This window comes from Formica exsecta, unplaced genomic scaffold, assembly GCF_003651465.1.
Source record: "Formica exsecta isolate Colony F162 unplaced genomic scaffold, ASM365146v1 scaffold11, whole genome shotgun sequence".
Lineage (NCBI taxonomy): Eukaryota > Metazoa > Arthropoda > Insecta > Hymenoptera > Formicidae > Formica > Formica exsecta.
Window position 1 is genome coordinate 63157 of NW_021848439.1, and position 24207 is coordinate 87363.

General features: G+C 37.6%; 1 protein-coding gene across 6 annotated transcripts in view; it reads right to left on the bottom strand.

Moving 5' to 3' along the window:
• The window catches only part of LOC115235470 (neuronal acetylcholine receptor subunit alpha-7), a 224678-nt gene that overhangs the window by 43388 nt on the left and 157083 nt on the right, over positions 1-24207 (bottom strand). For 3 of the 6 annotated variants that reach the window (XM_029807307.1, XM_029807292.1, XM_029807300.1), the window contains exon 9: positions 21679-21765. The exons of 1 other annotated variant lie outside the window; for it this stretch is intronic. In XM_029807307.1, coding sequence (XP_029663167.1) covers positions 21679-21765 — 87 coding nt within the window. Of the gene's footprint in view, positions 1-4526; positions 4614-21678; positions 21766-24207 lie in introns of all 6 variants that reach the window. 2 more of the 6 variants (XM_029807331.1, XM_029807316.1) reach the window with 2 other exon arrangements.

The window sequence follows — 24207 nt, forward strand, 5'->3', positions numbered from 1 at the left end:
AGAAATTTTAGCGTTTGATATCGCGTGTTAGATAACCTCGCAGCTGGTACTAATAGTTGAGAATTGTGCCTGCGATAGTAGAGAATAAATGACAGACAAAATGATGGAATGGAGTGATGAAAACTCCATGGTGAGCGTTTATAAATGGAGATACACGAGATAGAACTGTGCGCGCCGACGACATGAGAGATTGTCGCGGCGGAAGCATGGGAAAGACGCGACGCTTCCGGTAAGCTACGCGGTTCATCTTGCTAGATTAGACATAGTAAAACGGGCGTCGAGCGATGTCAGCGTGCGCACGTTCGTGGATAGGAAAATGAGGAAATATGAAATGCGTCTTTCTCCGCGAAAGCGGAGCGTAGAAGCAAAGTGAACATACGCCGGCGTATTTCGAAGCTTCTTACTTTATTTTTCTTCCTTTTAGTCTTTCCTTTTTGAGAACAAAGGGAAAACATAATTTCACATTGCTGCGCGTAAAGGACGCGTTTAATTCACAAAGGCGAAATTTTTGCGCTGCTACCGCTACGCGGAAATAGGTTGTTAATGTCATGCGTGTTGATTGAACTTTGTGCGCGATGATTTTATTTATGGATGAAAGACAATTTTGCAAAAAAGCCGTAAAATTTATGAAGCGCCGTAATTGAGTATGGGTGTGTGCGTTTGTTATTTTTTACAGTTTATCGTTATCATACAATTATTTTTGCGTTTGTATCTTAATTATTTTTTATTATTCGTTAAACGCGGAATTGCACGCACTATGCAATTTGATCACTGATATAAGAAATTGTCCCGACTTGTCTACAACCCGTGTGTATTTTGGGAAATATATGGCTGCGCTAGATAAATCGTAAAATAAATGTCAGTAAATACGCGAGGATGAAATGTATGCGCAAACACGGAGGCATCTCGAATAAAGAAATATTCAGGCCAAGGATCAATGGTAGATTTTTTTTACTGTTTGCATTCCGCCCGCATCTAATTCCTATCATCGACATCGAGGCGGGTCTTCGATTTCCATGTGAATCAACCACGCGTTTGATCATGTCGCTTTACGATGTGGTCCTCGAGATAAGTATGGTAATCGAGTGACTGTGCATGGCAAAACGATAATGCACCGTATACGTTTTGACCTTGCTTTGCATCGAACATTGTTAATTAGTAGGCACTTTGCAACCGCGCACTACTTCGCGAAGTATCCTCCTCACTAAAGAGTACTCTTTGCTGTATAATGGCAGAGGGAATATCTAAACTTCTGCGAAAAAGATGTCTCTCGCGGAATATGAATTTTGTATACGTGAATTTTGTATGATATATGCGAGCTTGGAAACGCATTCGCGAAAAAATATAAAATAATAAAGGAAAAAAGAAGGATGCTGCAAGTAAAAACTATATGGACTCTCTGATCAATTTTTTATTGATTTGCTTTAATAAATATCTTTATGTTACCTTATTTTATTAAAATTATATTAAAGTAAAATTTATTTGATATTTGAGGATGAAAAGAGAAAACTTTTTCATTATCTAGTTGCCACGCTAAATTGGTGTTTCGAATATATTTCTTAAGACAGATGAATTGCATAAAATTTGTGAAGATATACAAAAATAACATACTCTGATACCGTATTTTTACGACGAATACAGTGTTGGCCGATGTTAAAAAAATTCGAAAGTTACTTAAAGATCGGAGTATACATCGTGTATAGCGATAAGCTGCAATAGAATGTTTCAAACAAAGCAGTCTCGAATGTTATACGAGGGTGCATCTGATATCTCGTTTCGCGATGAGTTTGACATAACGACGCGGATGCAAAAGCGCGTGACGGAAACCGATGGACGCCAGTCCTTGCGAGCGCGTCATTTTTCCCATAGGACGACAGATATTAATTCTCAGCAGCTGTCTTCCTCCTGTTCCGGATAATCAATTCTCAGAATTATTTCCCAGAAATCACGCAAAAGCGCATCGCAACTTTTCTCTTTGGTTTGCTATTAATTAATTTGGCAAGTCGTCGGACGTCGGTGTCTTTTCCCTTTTGCGGGTGCTAGCCTGTCAAAGAACGCGACATATTCTTTCGATAACTTTCGTATTGATGCGCGCGAGAGAGCAAAACTGCCGATTATAAACTCGCAACGTTGATAACATATCCCTAATGATAAAAGGCGATTGACGCATTTTAATTTAGTTCGATCAGCGCGGCTTGATAAAACTGTTGAGATGTCATTCCCTGTAAAATGAATGGTACACGCAAAAAGTACCGAAAAAAGAGAATGAACCGCGATGAGAGAAGCTAGAAACTGACAACTGCAATCGGCTCTCGCGATGGTCGATGACATACTACTCTCAAATAAGCTTTCCGTGATTTGAACGTGATATCCTATATGCTCCGCATCGCGTAAAAATTTACACAAATAATATTTCTAAATTTAGAATTATATTATACATCGGAAAACACAAAACAGATATGATAAACGTGATAATACTCGAAAATATCGCAAATAATTTGAAAACGTTTATGAAATTTTTTATATCATTTACGGGAAAGATATTTATGAAGGAAGGAAAATAATAATGAACAAGTTAAAAGCGACACAAAGCATTTCTTATATGAAAGCGAATTTTATGAAGTTATTTCGTTTGAAAAAAAAAAAAACGGTGTAAATTAAAGACTTCCGATATAACGAAAACAAAATGTAGGTATTACTCGATGAAGTATGCTGAATACGACGTCGATGTTTCTCGGCCGTTATAATGCAAACTTATTCAATTAAAGCCGATCGAAGTTAGCGCGGGGATATCTTCGGGACGGATCAAGAAGGCAATAACTCCATTTTCCTCATCTTCTTTCCTCCCGTCGAATCGACTTTCGTTTTTGGCAATAACAACTACGGACGTACTCGAGATTCTTTTTCTATACTTCTTGTCTATTCCTTCATTTCTAAAGGCGTCTCTTTGGCGGCCCTCGACATTGCTTTTATCTCTCGCAAACTTTGTAAATCGACAACTTTGTGTCTGCTGTTACGACAGCACTTTTCTGAGAATCTCGTAGAATTTTTAAGACTCGCGAAAAGTTATGTCTGAAATAGCGATTGCCATTTGACAGAAGATGATAAATCTCTGGATTTATTTGACACATTTGCGTAACATCTTTTTTGCTGATATATTTGAACTTTTTGTACGTGTGCATAGTTAGATACAATATAAAAAAAAAATTATGTTTAAAAATATACATAAATGAAATTAGAAAATGAAAAAAATATATTTCAGATTAAGAAAATTTATAATATTTCTATATATAAGAAAATATTATATTAATTACGAGAGTTGTCGAAAACGGGATCAAAGTAGTATATCGAAATAAATATCAGAATATCGAACGTGGTTATTCTTTTCCATCAAACAACTGCAAATCTCGGTCATCATTTCCAAGTTCTTGTGCGATGAAAACGATTGTTGCTCGAGATCACATATCTCTATTACGGCGCTTCGAAACTACAATTAGGCTTTATATCTACTGATACGCATCGTATGGACCTATAGTTTCTTAAGAACTACCCAGTTTTTTAGAGCCACGCGTTTCTCCACTTCCTTCTATCGTCTTTCTCTACTATCGCGATTTAAGAAAGAAACGACTGCGCAGCGAATGTTTGTTTATTACGATACGCTTTTCGATAAAATAACTTTATCGGATAAAGCGACGTGGAACAACGAGTCTCCTCTTCCAATGTCTCTCAAATATTCTATGATTTTCAATTCTCTTCTATTCTATACGGGAAAGCGCTTTCGTTTCAGCTGCAGGGCGCCACATCTCTTTTGCTTGTGCTTCCGTTTTACAAGATCTTTGGGGGAGGATTAAAGTGCTTCTCTTAATATTATAAGTAATGCGTATATTTTTCTGTCAGCCAAAAGTTCTCGATCACTCATGATATTAAGAAAGCAGAAAATAAAAAGTAATCTAGAATTTTTCTTTCAACTAAAATTATATTGTAACGTTTAACGAACAAATTTATTGAATAGAATAAATTTAATAAAATAAATAGAAGCGAATATTCGCGCAGATATAATACTATAACAATATACATAGTAATATCTGTTTCAAAAGACATTTGCCTCTTTTAAATTTTTAATGCGTACAAAGCACAAATCACAATGAAACATTCCTTTTTTCCATCTTTTTATAAAACAAAATTCATCGAAAGAAAAGAAATATTCCATTGATTTGAACGCGTTGAAAATTTGAAAAAGGCAAATGATGATACAAAAAGTATTCCGTTTATTCATCAATCATTGTAATTCAATTTTTAATGGATGGAAATCTCTCATGGGAAAAACGTAGGAAAGAAACTCGCTTCTTTAAATATTAATATACAAAACCTCCCCGAAGATCCAACCAAACTTTCACGATTTCTATTTGCCAGAAAATCATTCTCAAATCATCTCTCAATCAATTGTGGGCGCTGCAGCGAATCGATAGTAGTACGACAATCGGTTTACTCTGAGACATTCGCTCTGTGTAAAAACTCAGTTGTACCTAACAAGGGTATTGCGTCGGAGACCTGGGGCAGGGTCTCGGCGACGAGGTTCAGGAACACCGTCAGCGATAGCAAGATGGTCACTCCTGAAACAGCCGTAGCCCACCTGTGCTCAATGATCCGTTCTCGTTCGTCGCGTCCGTTCGCGAGCGGTGTCGACGAACACCTCCTCCCTATTCGAGGAAGACGCGATCGTCGATCGACAGCCGCTCGTCCTTTCTCCCTGTCGATCGTCGACGAAGAGAAATCGAGCGGAGCTGAACCACGTCGAGTCAACAGTTTCCACCAATGAGAATGAGAATTTATCTCTATGCGATTCGAATGCGATGGAAACGAGGGACAGGAGGGAAGAGGGGGGAGAGGGGGGGGAGGAAAGAGTATATTTTCGATATGTAGCAGTCGATTGTAAGCCGGGGCAAAGTTTCGCAACTCGTCTCGATGGAATTGTCGACGGAAATCTCGCGGGAGCAGTACCTCCTTGCCGTTTTATCGGCGATGTTTTCTCGATAATCTCGAAACGCGAACCGACCGCTCTGTCCCGAAGGGTTCAGCTCCGCCCAAAATTCGTTCTGCTTTGCTCTGCTCGACCTCGATATCTAGATCGGGATCGAGAGGGGCTAAAAATGATAGATATCTCGTTAAAGATAAACGGTTCACGGTGTGTATTCACAAACATATATGCAAATTCGCGTATGCATATTTATGAACAAATCATAATGAGATTGACGCTTAAACGCTTAAATTAGTTGCTTCTGAGCCAACTCGGGAGTTTGCGATGCATTTGAAGTCAGGTAATTTTATGTGTTATAACTTTTGAATCTATATCTTTTTAAATTATATTTAGTTTTACAGACTAATAGATAAAAAGAATTAATTAGTTTTATGATAATATCAGCGATAGCGCAATTATACTGACTAAGATCACATACGGAATTAAAATTCGCAATCAAAGAATGTAATAAAATGAATGCACTATTACTAAGAATAGCACGAGTTTGCGTAAGGTCGCAAAGCGGCATCGTTAATGTTTCATGGTTCATTTTCTACAATGCAGTTTCTCCATAGAATTTTCCATTCATAATGGAATACCATCTCTAGCCAACTTTTATTTAAAGTTTTAGAGAATTTGTTTTTTTTTGTTCCTTTTTTTTATTATTAGAAAATAAAACAGTGTGTGCCTCGATAACAGAATTTATTTTTTACTATTTAATATTTTTTCCATAACCTCGTTTTCACAAAAGGGCAGCAAAAATTGTGTCTTTTTTCAGTTAGATTCGATGGTACGGCAAAATTGCGAGTTACGCGATGAATCGCGGGACGAGAATGATTGCGTTCAACCAATTTTTATTTATCGACAAAGTCGCGGGGCTGGAACGGTGGACACTTCCGCTTCCAGATCCACACGAGTATGACCTGTGGGAGGATGGAATTTCGATTTAGGGAACTACGACGCGTTTATATCCACCGATTCGCGTGCCTCGGACGGTTTTACCATTGACATCGGGCCAGGGAATGTTCGCTCCTCGGAAAATTGTTCGCCATTGTGCGAGAATGCATAGGTTCCATGAACCCCGCATCGCGACGAAGTAGCGTCCGCTTTGAATGAGTTGCGATGCGACGACTAGCTCTTTGAGTGGCAATTGACTGTATCACACAGTTATGAAATCCAAGTGTGAAATCCGCTTGCAAGCGCTCGGAAGTACTCGGAGGTTTGCGACTTATTTTAATTCTTTTGTCACAAAGTTCGATTTTGCACTACAAAAAATAGTAAAAATTAAAATCAAAATTAAAATGTTGAAAGAAAGAAAACAGCCTTAATAACAAAATGAAAAAGAGAAAAATTCTAAAAAATGGTAGTGATAAATGTGAACTCTATATAATTAATAACAGAATTTGTTTTTGACGCGATATATTCATTCAATTTTGAATTATATATTATTTTTCGTATGTGGGAATTTTTCTTTGAAAACTTTGATATTATAGAAATGTAACCATCCTATAATATTCTAAAAAATTATTCACTAAGATCATGGACAATTTTTGTGTGTGTTTTGATTTAATTTATCTTTGCACATATATTTTATATAGAAAACATAATTAAAAGAAAAATGTAATATATTAAGATGAGTTGTAGTAATTTAATATGTACGTTAACTAGAAATCTGAAACCACAGCGTAAATCAGTGTATGAGAGTTGAATTTCAGATCATAAAGCGACAGAGATAAATTCGTATAATAATTCAGAAATAAAAACAGTACGCTTACATAATATACACAAGCCAATTGGAAAAATGGATAAATTATTCATTAGTACTGATGTTCAATAAAAAAACGCGGGAAAATACAATAGTATTACGCGATGATGGGGAACAGAGTTTCTTCTAGGACAGTGAACTGAAATCCTTTCTTATTAAAATCTAACACATACATGCCAGAGGTGCGTTACAGCGTACGCGCGTATAAAAATGGAAGAGAGATATTTTTTGTTACATTTTTGTGCAATCTTTTTCATGGCTGAGAACATTGTACACATATCTCAAATGACAATTGCGCTTTTATTGATGTGGAAACTATTCGCATACTTATTCGCGCGAGAGTTTATTGTATTCTCTGTAATATGTACAACCGTTTTTGCAGTCTTACATATTCCATTAAAATATATCGCTTATTTCTTTGTTTTTCTTTTCTATTTTCATAGTACTATTGTTTTATATGACTATGGGTGAAATTTATATCATGGTGGAGGATTTAAAAGTCGTTCTGAAAAAAAATTGCCGTCGACGAAATAAATCTCCGAAAAAAAATCTCCGTCACAAAATGGTACAATCTTGAGAAATTGAATTTATTGCGAAAAGTTAATTAAAACTCTGCGAAATTTCGGGTAACGTTTATATTTTCTTCTTTCAAAAGAGTTGGACGATTATAGTTAATATATCGCAGCAGGTGATATCGAGCTCCGTACTATACTTTCTTCTTTTCTTTATGGTCATGATATCACATCATTAATTTTTTCGTGTTTCGTTAAGAAAAGTTTGCGCCGCGGAAAAAAAAAATCGTTCGGCGATTATATTCCGACGTCGGCGTGAAATTATTATAAGTCGAAGCATCGTGAATTTACTTTGAGAGGCAATTTCTCTCAGGCCGGGCGAAACTCGAGTGTCGCAGGAAAATGAAAAGGGCGAGAGAGACGAAAGAAAAACGTGAAGCCGGTTCGCTGCTTCTTCTATCTTCGCCGCCTTTTCGCACTCTTGGAAAGAGGAATAAATTTTGTACCGTTTTTCTTTCTCCTCCTCTCCCTCTCTGTCATTCCCTGTGTTTGTTCTCCCTCTCTCTTAATTTTAATAACGTCGCGGTTATTCGACGACTTCTTTTTTCCATCTCAACCGTCACAAAACTTTTCGTCATAACGTTATTCGATGTCGCCGGACAGAACGGCATTATTATAATTCGACGAATTATGAATTTACTATAAGCGAGATAATACCTCCACGTAGACGTACAAAACTTCGACGTCAAGAGAGAACGAGGCTTGAAACTGAAAAAGAAGGTGGAGAAGGAATAAAGTGTCCGGCGTGAAATTTCGTCAGTGCCCGATTTTCTTCTGGCTCTCTTGGAATATGAGTGACTCGATACGGCAAAAGCAGAGAGGACTCGAGGTGATAGTTATCACCCAAGTTCTACCGAAGTTTTTCGTTGAAAAAACAGAGAGAAAAAGAGAAAAAAAAGGAAGGAGGGGGAAAAGCTAAAATGGAAAAGCAGCGAACCATATATTGCGATGTGAAAAAAAATTCTCTCTTCCGAGGCTCAGAATGCCTGGTAACACGTGCGGATTATTTTTGGAAGTAATGTCTATCGATTCTTGAATAACTCCTCGAAGTAAAACAAATATTTCTTCAAAAATTTTAAATTTAATTGAGTTACTGATCGTTAAAGTTTTAACAGCTATATAAAAGCTATATGTATTCATCTCATAAGGTAGATAAATTTATCTTATTCAATTGCTGCATAATAAAAATAATAAAAACAAAGAATTCTTTCTCTTTTTCATTATACTTTTAATTTTATTAACGATTGCTTTGTTTTAAAAATATCGCGAGAAATGCGAATATGCGGATCGATTTTAAATCGAACTGCATGGCGAGTTTCATTCGATGATTTGATTCTTTTATCCAATCGATGCGATTAATAAATTAATAAAATTAGTAATAGAGAATCTCGAGTTTTAAATTTGATAGAAAGGATATCGCGGAATTCGATTAAACGCGCTGTATGTGGGCGACAGAAATATGCAACAACAAGTATTATTGATATTAATCTATCGATTAACTCGTTTGTGCACCGGCACCTGTGGTCATAATTAAGGCAATCAGAAATTTATGAGTGTTATAATCTATCGAGTGTCTATCGGTTTCGCGCGTGAATCTATTTAACGTCATTTTATAATAATTAGAATAGAGATGCGATTATCGACGAGACGGAATAACGCATGCATGCGCGTGCGCGCTTAAAAATCATACACTACGATAATATCTCGTGCATGATAATTGCCGAATCGACATACGAACGATGCTATTTCCTTCCTGAACGGAAACACGATGTTACTGTCCGATTTCAATCCCGATCGAAATCGGTAGCGATAAATCCGTTGAACTAGTCACCAGACATCCTATTCTCATCGGACTTCTAAGCTCTCTTTTCCAAGGCAAAAGAGATTGACTTCAATACCTTTTTTTCTTTTCAATCAGAGATCGTCTTTCTTTTCCTGCAATGTCCGATGCGGAAGTAATTTTGGATAAAATATTGGTAATATGTCACAGAGGGAGAGAGAGCGGATATAATTTACGAATGAATTAATTTTTTTCTAATAGTTATTAAATATCTACGTGTATGCGTCATATATAAAATTTCCGAAAAAAATATAAAAATTCTTATTCACGAAGCAACATAAAAATAAAAATAAAAAAGATATATTCTCGAGAATCTAATAATTCTGTACTAAATTTTCCACGCCCACTGGAAATCTATCGAGCAACTTTGAATTAACTTATCGATATCGATTGCCGCTTTAATCAAGTGCATTAACATGGGCACATTATACACCGCTTCTCTGCAAGATGATGCAAAATCGCATACCTCCTCTGCTGATCGGTTTCCAGCCATTCCGTTGGAACGCTCGTAAATGATTAAACTACAAGACTATTCCGACGATTAATGAAGCAGCCGCCGCCAATTAGGGCCGATCGTTCGATGGCGCACTATAGAATTGCATGTCAGGTTTAACGCTCCCGTTAAAACGAAGGAACGGGGATGCATTATTCTGTAAAGGCGAACGAGAGGGATACCAAAATCCAGCGCGATGAAAAACGGTAATCCGTAGCCGTGTGCCGAAACGTGAGTCGGAAACCGAGCGGAGATTTTGCCGATCCCGGTCATACATTTGCCGGCGACGCGTGATCCCTCGGACTCCTATTAATTCAATTAGGCCGTCGCGACGCTCGTAGTAACGGCACGTGGCACTCCAAGAAAGATCGCGGAAAGTAATCCGGAATTGTTCTCGTAACCGGCTTACCGAGTTATATCCTATCGTCAGGCCGAATAATGGAAAATATCATCTCTTCTTCTTCAAAGGTGTCAGCAAAATTCTTCATGCTTTGAAACAAACGCGAATAAAGTTCAGCTTATCGAACAATCAAAATAAACGATCCAATCCGCAATATAATTACGATATCGCGTTTAATTCCATTTTAATTATGCTAATTAAGCTTACTGACGTTAATTATGTTCACTCCATTAATAAATTATTTTCTAAAAATAATTTTATCTTGTCCGGCATTTTCTAAGTATATACAATAACTAATGGATTTGAGTTCTGAACTTTAAAGCATCGTGTTAAAGAGAGAGAGAGAGAGGGAGAGAGCATTTTCTATGCAGTAAAGTTTTGTTTTAGCTACGCCTTTAGTTAAGTCAGCGCATTGCAGATAATTTGGGATGTTTCCTGTAAACACGGGACATCGATTGAAAGCTGATCCTTCCGACGAGGATCCTATTTGCATTTAATTAGCTTGGGCCGATATGTTTCCATGGAGACGTCACTGTTCGTCCATTTTCAACTCTGGACACGCACTCATTGACCATAGATAGGTACATATTGATTGTCACATCAATAACTCCTGTAATCATTCAGGATGCATCCAATGATTGTCCATTGTTGTCCATTGTTCATCATTAGCCTATTTGGCAATCTAAGATGTCACGGATATATTCAATGGATATTGGCAAATTAGATCTCCTTTATTATCATCAATGCAAAGTGCAATTTGGGTCAAACTTTTGATATAATGATGTTATTACAAAAAGCTTTTATAAATTTATTTTTTTAATTAAGGGAGAACCAACTTCTTCCTTCTCTCTCGCTCTCTCTCTCTCTCTCTCTTTTTAAATCTATGTAGATAAGTTCATTTTTTTTATGTTGCGAAAAATTGCGAAATTGCAAATGTATATATAACGATATAATCGCAGTATCAAAGAGATATTCATTTTTTCTAAATTACTAAAATTTTTCTAATTTTTTAAATCTTTTCTAAATTTTCTTACGCATATACTCATCAAAATTGTTATTAAAATATTTGTCAAATGGCAAACTTGATGTGAGAATTTTTTAAATAAAAATTAGAGAAATGCACGCGTTTCTCCCGAATTGGCTCATATTTTTCTTCTTAAAACGATACACCGTAACACCGTGCCTCTTTCTTGATCCTTCCGACTCGCTCTCACGCACGCCCGATTTCAAACGGACACTTTTACGCGCCACGATCATCGACAACTCGAAATCGGCCGGGGAGAATTGATCTTTCTTCCCCGTGCGTGACCGAGGATCTTCTTGGATCGAGCGGACTTACCTTACGCTTCCAGGCTGGAATGTCAAGGAAAGAAATCAAGGGTTTGGGAGAAGACGAAAGACTTGATTATATACACGTGGTGTACATGTAAGGCCCCACAAGCTCTGTAGTCGCCCGCAGATGTGAGGGACACGCGGCCTCGTATCTCGGATCTCTCGTTGGCGAATCGAGAGAGACGCACTCACTCGAGTCAAGTGAAAAGTCATTAATTTCGGAGATGCGGAGAGGAAAAAAAGACGCGTGCCGCGCATTATGAAGCGACTTTCCCTCTTTCTCGAGTCTCTATTTTTCGTTTTTCTTGCGCGAAACGCGACAAGTAAGATATAATTTGTGTTGGTGTCGATAAAGATTAATGGACAACAATTGAATGATGCGATAATTCTTATTGGAACATATGTAGGAAAGATTGAAACCACATGTATATGTAGAAGAAATGAATCTTGTGATATCCTTATTTCGGGATATATGAAATTGTATTCAGAGTGGATAAAAATAAAAATATTAGAATATCTCTCTTCAACCACATGGATATGCATAATCAATCATTGGTCAATCAAGCTACTAATCAAAGCTTTTTATCAAGTCGCGATTATGCGACTAATGTTTCAATTTCCGACGAACTACATCGAATGTTCCTTAAGATCATTTCTCATTTCTCGTCTCTCTCAGCTCATCGATCAAACGGCGAATGATCGAACGACCTTCTTTGCCGTCACTTTCGACATGTGACAAGGAGATTCCGCGAAGCTGGATTACGATACTTACCGGGGTGCCTCGCGGACACCTCTTCTTAAAAAAATTGCTGATGCGAGGGATAGATGCTTTCGAGAAAGCGTTGAGCCTCGTCGTGAAAAAGTCTTGAAAAACGACGACAGATTAAATAGTTGCACGCGATCGATTGATCAATCAATCCGACGTGCCATCGATACAAACTCATCGCACGTGAGCATTACACGTACGCACCTTCATCACGCGATGCGGTTGGCAAGCAGCCGCCATCAGTAACCATGCGGCCACTAACGCCTACGAAAACGCTTCGAGTCCGACCACAGACCAGATTGCAGGCGGACAATTAACCGAGCCGTCCCGAATCACGAGATGGGAGGAGAACGAGCGAATATGCGATCCTATCTCTAAATTGCAAGACGAGACAATGGCAATAGATCCGGGGGATGATCCTGAAATTCGCTAACCCAAATTTTCATCAATAAGAACAACTGTCACGTAATTCCTAAGACTCCCGTGTGATTGTCGCTCTCCTATCTTGCGTCACGTGTCAAGATATTCTCCTCTATCCTCTGGCTTGGCATTAATTTAATCGTGCAGGGATGAACGCGCATATCTGCAAAGTCGATCCCGCCGACGGCGAAAACGCCGTCTGGGAAACTACCGAGTGAGTCGAACGAACGAAGAGTGGAATTCTGCCTGCTTGTGCGCGATTTACCACGTTTATCTATATTCGTACAGGCGCTTGAGAGAATTGATTATTCTGCGTTCTTGATAACTTCACCGGGAGAGGACAAATAAGCTGCGTTTCTGTTTCATCCCGGATATATATATTTCGGAATATCAGAATGCGAAGGCACGCGATTTATGAAGAAAGAACTAACTAATGAAGCTAATTTGAAAACGAATAACGAATCGAGAGACTTATCTGTCATAATGACAGATTTTTACTGGCTATTCAATCTATCCCTTGAAGAATCAAGCGTATTTGTAATTCTTCCATTTTATATAATTTGTGATACTCTCATAAATAGTAATATTTTCGAATTTAAAAGCATTTAGACATATTTAAAAAAAAAATACGTGATATATTTATGTCCCTATCTTTATATTCGGATTGTTTTATTTACTACAGAATGTAATTTAACACATGAAAGCTAAATCATGTTGGGCACAAAATGGAATGCTGTTGGGTGCCGAGGAGTTAAAAGATTTTCACGGATTTTATTTGATTCGTGGTTTTATTGAATTTACGATTGAATTTACCATCGCATCATTGTACTATGTTCGGCTGTGACAATGAAATTTCTGCTAATACTTTCAATAGGTCTGTCGAGGGATTTGCGTCGAGAATATCGCTTTACGATCGTATTGAATTTATAATAGTCGAGAGCCTCACTTGATATAATACACTGACAGATAATGCTCTCTGGCCAGCGTAAGATCTGCTCTTTCAGAATTAGAGTACGCGTTGATAGCAGTTCATTTCTGCATTGTTCGGTAACCAATATCCGTTAATAAAGTTTACCGAACACGCAGAGAATTGTTAGCGTTTTAACAAAATAGAACATGTGTACTACCGAGCCTTTTGCATTAATTAGTGTTACTTGAAAAAATACACGTTGAGATCTGTTAATGAATAAGTATCAAATTGACTTTCCATCTTTGTCTATCAAACTTAGTGTATTACAAAAATATAAATATATGTTAAGAATTATTTCAGTTTTTAATAAAGTTTTACATTATAGAGAAAATTACATCAAGTTTTTGATAATACTTATAAAAACAGGATAAACTGTATCAATAACAGCTGTTTTCGTGATTTTCGTGTCTGCTCTTGTTTTTATTATTATATTTTTGTATAAATTTCTGCTATATAGCATTATCTATCAATAAGGGATGATTCTATCGAGAAATATTCATCATAACTGCCCGCGAGCAATGATCTTCTGCCAAAAATGTTTTATTCCAGATTTCTCGACTGCCTATTGCTCGCATCGATCGACGTACACATACATATATATATATACTATATATATATAGTGCCATATCCGATTTTTCAAAACTTTTGATATCGTCCGTTTTCGTTATATTGCGTCGAATCTCGAGATTCAATATCGTTGGTCCCAGATCCGTGATGGAAATTGAAATTTGCATCATTCGCTGCGTGATCTCTTATGGATCGTGCCTAGTAAATGAAACGTCCGAAATGATTCGCAATACGGATAACGTTGGTCAAGGAAGAGATGAATAGTAAATCGCGTCTTGCGACGACGACAAAAGTTTCCCGCCTCGCATTAAAATGCTCGACGATAATATCCTAATTAGGAACTTTTTCCAACAGCCGCTAAATGGACAATTAATGGCGTGGAATATCGATATATCGTAGTCTGCAATCGTTATACGCGCGGATGCCGTAAAGTTTTAATTAAACGTTTCATATTTGAACGCGCGGTAAAATACATAACTTATCCCGAAAGCCAGTCGTGTAGTTTTATTCAAAAAAAGTCCCAGCGGCGAGAACTTCGTAATCTAGAATGAAGGCTGGTAATTTGCCATGTTGCTGCGGAAGTCTGTGCATATCGCGTGCAACGCGATATGAACCGACCGTGACATATTTTAATAAAAAAAGCAGAGTTATTAATAAAAAATATATCTCTTAATGGATTGAAAGTAAGAGAAATATATGTATAAGTCACGGAATTTTATAAAATGTCTTAAACTTTGACTCGACTACTTTACTTAAGTGCATTCTTACAGACTTTAATCTACCGTTCCAAAACTTTAATCTTAACTAGACAAATTTCTCGACGAATTTCGGATACAGATCTTTTCTAGATTTTAATAATGAACGTACAAAAAAAATTAAATCGAGAGTTCCGAGACGTTATATATGATATATTCATCGCGATGAAAAAAAAGGATGCTTGTTGAATGCACATTCTTTCGCGACAAATTCCTTGCAGTCACATATTCTTTCCAAAGATTCTTCCCGGCGCGCGTCGGATTAAATAGAAACAATTATGCGATCTCACGTTGAGCGATTTCAAGGTGCGCCATAGCGATAAAAATTCCAGCGGCCTTTGTAAAACTCGGTTCTCGAGATAGACGTAACTTATAGTTCGCGCAACAGGCGCGATATCGGTATATCGGAAGGCGATGGAAGGTGTATCTATAAGCCGCGTATATTAGTGATGCAATAGCTGCTCGCACACAATCGCCTTCGACATGGCTGACGGGCCTGCTGCTCTTCCTCGTCGACTATTCCACGCGATAGCTCATGCGCTCTTGCATAAATTTGCATAGCACGCGGCGATGAACGACGACGCGACGCTCCGAGGTGGCACGTTAGCACAAAGCGGACCCGGTTCGTCGGTCGCGCGTATCGGCTTTCCGTCTCGCGTTATTTTCTTGTCATCGTTACGGATTATTCCGCCGATTTAAGCCGGAATTACGTATCGCCCCGAGCGAAACGGACAAAACTGAAATTGCTGAAGCTGTCGAGCCGATTTCGCCAACGCCTCGGTTAGCGCTATAAGAACGATTTATTAAATTTCCTTAGAGCTACTCTGTCAAGCATAGCTCACAATTAAATTCAACGTGAAATAATCATAGACCGAGATTTTAAGAAAAGATTTCAAGAGAACAGCTCGTTGCTATTCATTTGAAAATAAATGAGACAGTTAAATTACGATCGAAATTAATTGACGAAATTTGTCTTAAGACATACGTTTGGGTCTTATATTCAGTATTTAACGCGCAGTTTTACGATAGCCATTCGCGGTTGTCATATTGGATAAATGCCATTCGGGATCGAACAGACAGATTTGATGCCAAATATAGATTGTGAAACTAAGCATAATGGGAAGAACTGATGTAACGTTGAAAACACGGCCGGTAGCTTTGTCGCACGTTTGTATAATAATTAAATACGCAGCCATAAATAAAGCAGAGTAAATCGAGTAATTAAAAGCCCATTTAAAATCTGAATATTTACCGCAGTAATTATTTCCTTGGAGAAATAGTTTTGATTAACATCAACAAGAAATTTCATCTTCTTTATGTTAAAACGCGAAAAAAAGATTTAAATTCTCGAAATGAGAAATTGTTTAAAGAATTGCCAAAGCAATAATTTTGACGCCACTTGTGTAAATATCGTGCAATTTCTCGGATTATCACCGCGTTGAAAAATTGTTCCACGGCTTATTCGCGACGCAGGTTTTCGCAATTCCATCAACTTTAAAGCGTTTAAATGAAATTTGCGAATCGCGTTTGTGCGATATTTACGGCAATCAGCGTTCGCTGATCGATATTAGAGGCCGCATTCATCCGACAATTTCGCGAGTTATACAATACGTTTCCGATAATCAGAAATTCACGAATAAGCGGTATCGCAATAATTAAAAATGTTTTGTTTTGCCTCGAGTTCGAGAAACTCCTATTGCGCTCTATCTCGATTTGCGAGAATATCAGCTTACAACAAGCATTTATTGACTACCTTTCGATTTATTACAGATATGCACCGCGAATTTTCAGTTGACATCGCACTTTATCGGCGCGAATGAGAGCGCGTTTGCGAATTGGCAGGTTTTTGTCGAAAAATTTCCGAAAACGAGAAGACATCGCTCGACTGGATGTCATATTTCGCGAACGTTGAGCATTAATCGCGCGAGAAAATGCCATAAAGAGAGAGAGGAAATCACGAAATTATTCATCTGTCAATTTCGGAGCAGTTACAGAACGCCTCTATCGATGGTGCGAACAGACGATTCAAATGACGAGATCATTCAGTCGATGGAAAACGATTGAAATTGTTCCGAGACATTGCCTTGATTTATCTCCGCCTGGAGAGAATTCTACGTTACAAAGGATATATCAGGATGAAAAAATTTTACGATTCGTCAAATGAAAAATATGACACGCGAACAAAACTCATGGCGCTTAAAATTAAGCAGAATTGAACGATTAAAAAAAAAATAAAAGTAAAGTGTGCTAAATGGAAAATAATAATATAAAAATTTTTAAGTTTAGTTAAATACTCTTCAACCGCGACATCTTTTTCTCCATGACTTTTATTCGCGGAAAAAGATCCAAAATTTGTTAACGCATGGCATATTTTTCCAATTTAAAAATCTAAGCACTTTAATTATATAGGAAAATACATATTCGAAACTTTAGATTTCAGTATTGTTGTCTCGACAATAAATAATATTTGATGATGTTTGATCGGCTAAGGATGGAAAATCAAAATTACCAATGTTAATTGCCTTAACAATCCGGCACCTTTGTCGAATTATCTTAATTGCATAATTCATTGAGAAGCTATCAGAAGCGACTTTATGCGAGCAAGCATGTAATTTGCAGCTCGTGCTGCCAAGTGTGCTGCTTCGTGCTAAATTAGCGATTTCATTCAACCACCTCCGGTCGCGATTCACGGAAGCAACTTTCCTTCCTGTACGTGAAAGGGAGGAAGTAAGCTTCTATTCTCATGAAGCGCGACGAAAAGAAACGATTAATCGGTAGATTTCAATGATCCTGATGACGGTTCAGACAGTTTTTTACTCAACGGATTGTCAAGATACATGTTGCCACTTCGTTAAAGCGCTAAATATATAAAGCTCCACTATCCTCGCTTGCAATTAATAAAATCGAAAATCACCATAATATGTAACGATTAATGTGTCATATATATTTTTTTTATTAAAGATTCTTCCAAACATATCGCTTATCACGAAACGAAAGAATCAGCTACGTGAAATCAAAACGTTCACTGAACGCTCATTAGAAGCTAATTGCTTCGTGCTACTAGACTTCGCTAATTAAGAGATGCCAGAAAAACTTTCTGGCTTTCAATGATCGTTCTATCCTTTTCTTTCTTTCTCTCACTCTCTCTTTCTCTGTTGCTTTATGGACTGAAACAAATTACTAGCTATGCAATGTAATTCTCTGTAATACTGTCGGACGTTGAAGGGGTTGGAACAGCAGCAAAATAGCCCATCAAATGGCCCTGCAAAAGGGCGAGAAAGGGCACTTCGTGGGTACGAAATAGAGCCTAAAAGGAATTTGCGTTCAGCGCCGCTCTCATGGGGGTTTGTTTTAAGATGCATCGCACGACGCATTTATCCCAGCCACGGACTTTAATTAAACTTTCTTTCCCAAGGGAGAGAAAGTAGTATAGGAACAATCCTCACCGTGTGTATGTGCGTGAGGATACTCTTTTTTCCCCTCTTCTTCTTCCTTTCATTGAACAACAGAAGGAACCAGCTTCTGGAAATCGATGGGTTTTTTTCCTGCGCGTCGCGCATCGTCGCGTGGAATAACGTTTATTATACGTAGTTTGTTGCGCCAACTCTAATTAGACCAAAGTGTGCTTAATCAAATTTCCTTTCTTATTATAGTTTGAACGATGATGTAAAAAGAGATAGAAAGTTCTCGTTATAACTAGAATTAAACCAAGTTAATTAATCGAGACACTAAAAAGTTAATAGAACTATAACAGCTAAAGATATATTGTCTTTGTAACTCGTTTTTAGATGATCCTTAAATAAAAAATATTTCAAAAATCGCAAATCACGAATTCTGAAGTTATCATGATCGTTGATTTCAACTCGCGCCTCTTCCGAATCTCACTTGTTCGCGGTAATCTAGGACGCCACGTGTAGTAACGTGATTAAAATGCGAAAGTGCTTTAATTCAACCTATGCGTTGAATATCAAAAGTGCACTTTTCGCATCGTACTAGATATATCCACCGCTTGCATTCGATGGTAACGAATCCCTAAAAGTATTAATCCAACGTGATTTGTTTGGCTTCTATCGTTCGTATCTGAGTTGATTTTCATTTTTGCAATTTATTTTTTTAAACGAGGCAACAGTTGATTATCCTTACGCCAGACGATCATCAGGATTATACGTTTTGTTGATACTCGATTGCTTTATCGCGAGATTTATGTAAATGTTAAAAAACGCTTGTTTGATTTTCAAATTGGCAAAAATTAAATTACAAAATTTTAAGCTTGTAATATAATATTGATTACTATATATCAAGCTTTTTTACATCACAATGGGTCTTTTATTAGGTAAAAAAATATGTTACGACAATTACATCGATTGTTCGACGATTTTATGGGCGGTTAACACGCTGTTTATCGAGGGAGAATACTAAACAGGCTCATATAGGTAGATATATGTGTGCAGGACATTTATATGGGAAACATAATGCAACAGAGTATATATGAGGCTCTACGAGGGAAATCTCAAAGCTTAGGATGTCGTAATCGTAAAAAAGAAATTGAAAAACAAATTCGTTGTACATGAGTATTCGAGGAAACAAAATACATTCGGGACACGTCGCAGAAACTAAACCAACTAATTCGGTACGGCAAGAACCAAAGATGTGAGCGTTTCCTAGGCAATCAAGCGTTTTATGTAAATATGGCATCGACGAGCTGCTTAAGCTGCTGGCTTGAGCTCCGTTCTAAAATACTGTTTAGTTTCGGTCATAGCTGTAGAGATTAATTTTAACAATCATGTACTACAGCGTTTTCACGTATAAATGTAATTTGTAATCTATTTTATCATCTCTCTGTTGATATCACAACGGAATGTACATAGTTCAGCTTGTTTGTCAGATTTTATTTTCGACATTCACATCTTTACTGCTTGCTATTTCGACATAACGATTACCATCGATGCACACAAGTATAAAAATAAAATTATACATAAAAGAGTCCCGAGGAGAACCTGTCTACGAATGAGTCATCTTTCGCGAATGAGCGGACTGACTATATGTTTACGAGTGTAATTGAATAGCGAGCAGATCGTCGGCATCTTGTATAAAAATATTCGCGTCTCATGTTGCTTCAATTTTATGACGTCACCGAACGATCCGCTTAGAGAACACTGTAATTGCGACAATTTAAATATCGTGACGCGAATACAATCTGCTTATGTTTTTAAAAATATTTCCTGACGGAGGAAAACGTTCACGACACAAAGAGTGTATTATTTCCCCTCTCTCTCTCTCTCTGTCTACTAAATTCTCTTTAAATCGAACGATCCACTTAAAATAGCAATTGCAACATTTCTAATGTGTGTTTTACTCGTCGATAATGCACTTTCGTTTTCTTATTCCGCGAGAAAAATACAAGGAACATTTTACAACGGGCGCCTTTTTCCGCTACTCCGGATCTCCCTAGACAAAAGGTATTGTTTTCTTTCTATTAAAAGTTGGACGCAGGAATCTCGGGGAGTTTAAGCGGGGAATTCAATTTGACGAGCTTAACGCGCGAGGAATCTGGACGGAGATCAATTTTTGGCGATGTTCTTCGCTTCTTTTCTCGGCGAGAGAAAGCAAGTCTGTACCGCTAAAATGCGATAAACCGGTGGTGGGATTTGAAAGCTCTTAGCGTTGATCCCCGCGATCCTTCGCGACATTCTCGGCGTCCTACACGAATGCGACATATACTCCGGAATTGCCGTGACAGGAAGTCGTTTCCTTCGTCTGATATCCCCCCCCCCTCTCTTCCTTCTCCCAGGAACAACTGTCCCGCCGTGTTGAAAATAAAGCAAGATTGTGACTCGTCATGGCGAAATTTTAACAACCTTTTGCCAGACAAATAATTTCGCGGAAAAATGGGAAAATTAATGATTTCAATTTTTTTTTCAGCCGGTTTTAAGAAGCTATCTATTCGAGTAGATAATGCACGATTTTAGAAAATTATTCGCAACTCTGGATCAAAAGGAAATTAAGGATAGAATAGAATACTGGATAATAAGTCCCAGGAAAGGAGAAAAGAGGGAGTTATCGATTCCCGGGAAACGTATAATCCTGATTTTCGCGCGGTGACCTCCTTATTCTTCCACCACGTTTCTAATTCGAGCTGGAGCAATCCTTTTGAGCGGTAGGTCGCCCGAACACGCCAGCCCTTTCGAGAAGCGATTGAGTTGCCCTTTTCGGCGTGCTTGATTCACGAATTCGCTTTCAAGCGCTCATTATCCGAACGATAGAACCGATTCACTTGTCATCCTAGACTACCTTCGTAATTCGTCGTCTTCGATTTTCCACCTTTACTGGTCTGGTTACTTCGTCGTAGGTTTTCTAGGAATTGCGCAAAAAAACAGGCGAAGGTACGTTTATGGGGCGCGCCGTTGCATCATCTTTATCAGTAATTAATTAAAGTTTCGAAATTTGCATAATCCTATTTTGAAATTATACATAATAATTCTCGAATTAAATACCATCTTGGTAACTCGATGGTACTTGGCATAATTTAGATAGAGAAATTAATTTAATAGTCTGTATATTTTTTTTTCTCATTTCATTTAATATTGCTATATAATTATCAACGTTGCATGATGTGTATCGTCAATACGCGTAATGTTGAATAATTACCGCTATTGTGTCAGATGATCGTGACGCACCCCGTTCTTCACGGATATATACACATATGAATGTATGTACAGACATTGTAAAAACATGTTTGTGTGCTAGATGCGAGTTATCGTTGTTTGACAATCATAGGTACCTATTAAAGGGACAGCGTCCGAAGTCGTCGGCATGCTTTCTGCCACGAGGTTCAGGAAAACTGTCAGCGACAGCAGAATGGTCACTCCTGAACAGGTCCAAAAAAATTAAACATCGTTAAACTGCGTTGCAACGCGCCGGTTTAACGTCTATCTCGCGGATTTAGGGCACCTAGATTAAGCTTACAACACATTTGCTATATTGCTGACACTCCCTTCTTTTCCCTCAAAAACTAAGAGAGATCGGGATAAAATCGCACGAGTATTTTCGACTTTTCCGAATAACCTAGATCAACGCAAATCGCATCGTGTTCGAATATCGTTCAAACTTCTGAGTTTTCCTTATCAGAAATTTCCTGAGTTTGTAGCAGATTCTGACTCAAATTATCGTAATTACGATTTGCCGATTGATAGCGTCGATTTGCAGGACTAACTTGGACGCGATCTGTAGACCGATTTTGTGAAATTGCATCTTTTCAATCGTGAAAAAATATATAATTTGGATAATTCGAGAGAGAGATTTATAGGATTAATAATATTTCTATGACTCTTCCACTATGATATAAAATCTTTTCGTCTACAAATTTTTCTGACAATTAGTCATCGCTTTTTCTCATAATACCGATTTTATATTGCTTTCTAGTTTTATAAAATAAGCCTTATGTTTGTGTCTTTCTAAACTTTTAAGAGCTGAAAGATTCATATACAATATAATGAGAGAAAAATGAAGGTAATTTGCCGCAGCAGCATAGAATGATTTATGAATTCGCTTACTGCAACGAGAGATTAATGATGATGAGAGAACGCCAGGAATGATCTGATAAAATCTATGCGATTGCTTCGAAACATTCGGGAAGACGTATCTACGATGATTAAGCTCGCATGATTAAGAGCGGACGACCGCGAATAATCGACTGCCGAATCTTGTTCATATAGTTTCTATTCGCCCTCGCCAGGATTTCCAAGGATAGCCGGCAAAGTTCGAAGCACGTAACGGACGCTGCGCATGGGTACGCTATGTTGCTGAGGAGCCGCAACATTAGGTGAGACTTGGACGAACCTGCCTAAGTCGCCGGCAACTCCATTACTGCGTAACAGCATTCGAAGTGACCGGTGAAATTTGATTATCTTACTGCTCCCTTCCAGAATCACAAACTTTTGCGAACGATTGACAATCCTCGCCGAATGAAACGGACGGTTTGACCGCAAGCAATTGGAGTGTGCAAATTCTAAATTGTCATATAAATTTGTTGAGAGCTGACGAATTCGATTAAGAACCAAATATAAATGAATACTAATTGTGAGGCTATTACTCTGTGCAGGAAATAGTATAAGGGTAGAAATGCAAATGCAATGTTTGGTTTTTGCACTTTCATTCATTAATAAAACTTTTTAATTAGTTTGAAAATGAGATACATAAAATATCTTAGAATTAGCGGAAAGTGTGTGGATGCAATTATGTTTTATGATCTTTGATAACAGCTCTTATTAACGAAGAAAGTTTTAGAGCTGTAAGTCTTCGAAAATGACATTCCTTGTATATTTTTATATACTAATATTAATGTATTAATTATAATGTAAAATTGTTCATTATTTTATTGTTACAGGATAATGTTGAAGATAATTTATCCGTTTTACATTTACATGAATCATTATGCATTAGTATCATTTGCTTTCATAATAATTAGTAGAGCCAAATTTTAATTTTTCATGGACAAAACCAACAAACCGTAACACCGTATATTAACCTGTTAAATTTAGAGCATTATGATGACTCTCAAAAGCGTGAAGGGATTTGACAATGAGTCATTAAGCTTGTGATGCATGTATACGTAGTTAAATAACTTGAAACTCTGTAGAGCGCAGTGGATTCACTATGTCGATGAATTGTCGTCGCTATTAAATCGCTCGCGGACCAGAAGGTATGAAACGTGACGCGTCCGTTGATGCTTCGGGAACAAAGCAATCTCGTCATAAATAACGCGGTAATCGACAAAGTTAATTAATGAGAAATGCGTATAAACACCTGAGTCTCGAGCAATTGCCAAGTAATTATTCATGTTAAATTTAATTGCGCTTGTCCTCACACACGCCGATTTTATTTGATTTGTAGAGAAATAATATATTGATTTTCAGGACATAATGAAAAGAATATGCGATATTCTTCAAAATGTATTCAGTTATCAAACAATATCAGATATCAAAGTATTGTAATATATTTATATTATATCACCGTTTCTCTCGAAATCGAGGAATGATACGTTAACGATGTTAATGACACGTAAGATTGACTTTTTCTTCGCAGTTCTTCGCGCTTCAATTCATTTAAAAATTTAAATGAGATTTTACATGTGAATCGAATGAGAACGTCGTAACCCCGGGAGATCGACGAGCGCAAACCGCGACAAGGTGCATTCGTGGCGGGTGGCAAACCACCAATATCACCGGGGATTGTCGGTCAGTGTGGAAGGTGTGGAACTTGAGGGAGGGTGACCAATCAATTCCTTGCTATTAGACCCAAGCATGTGCTG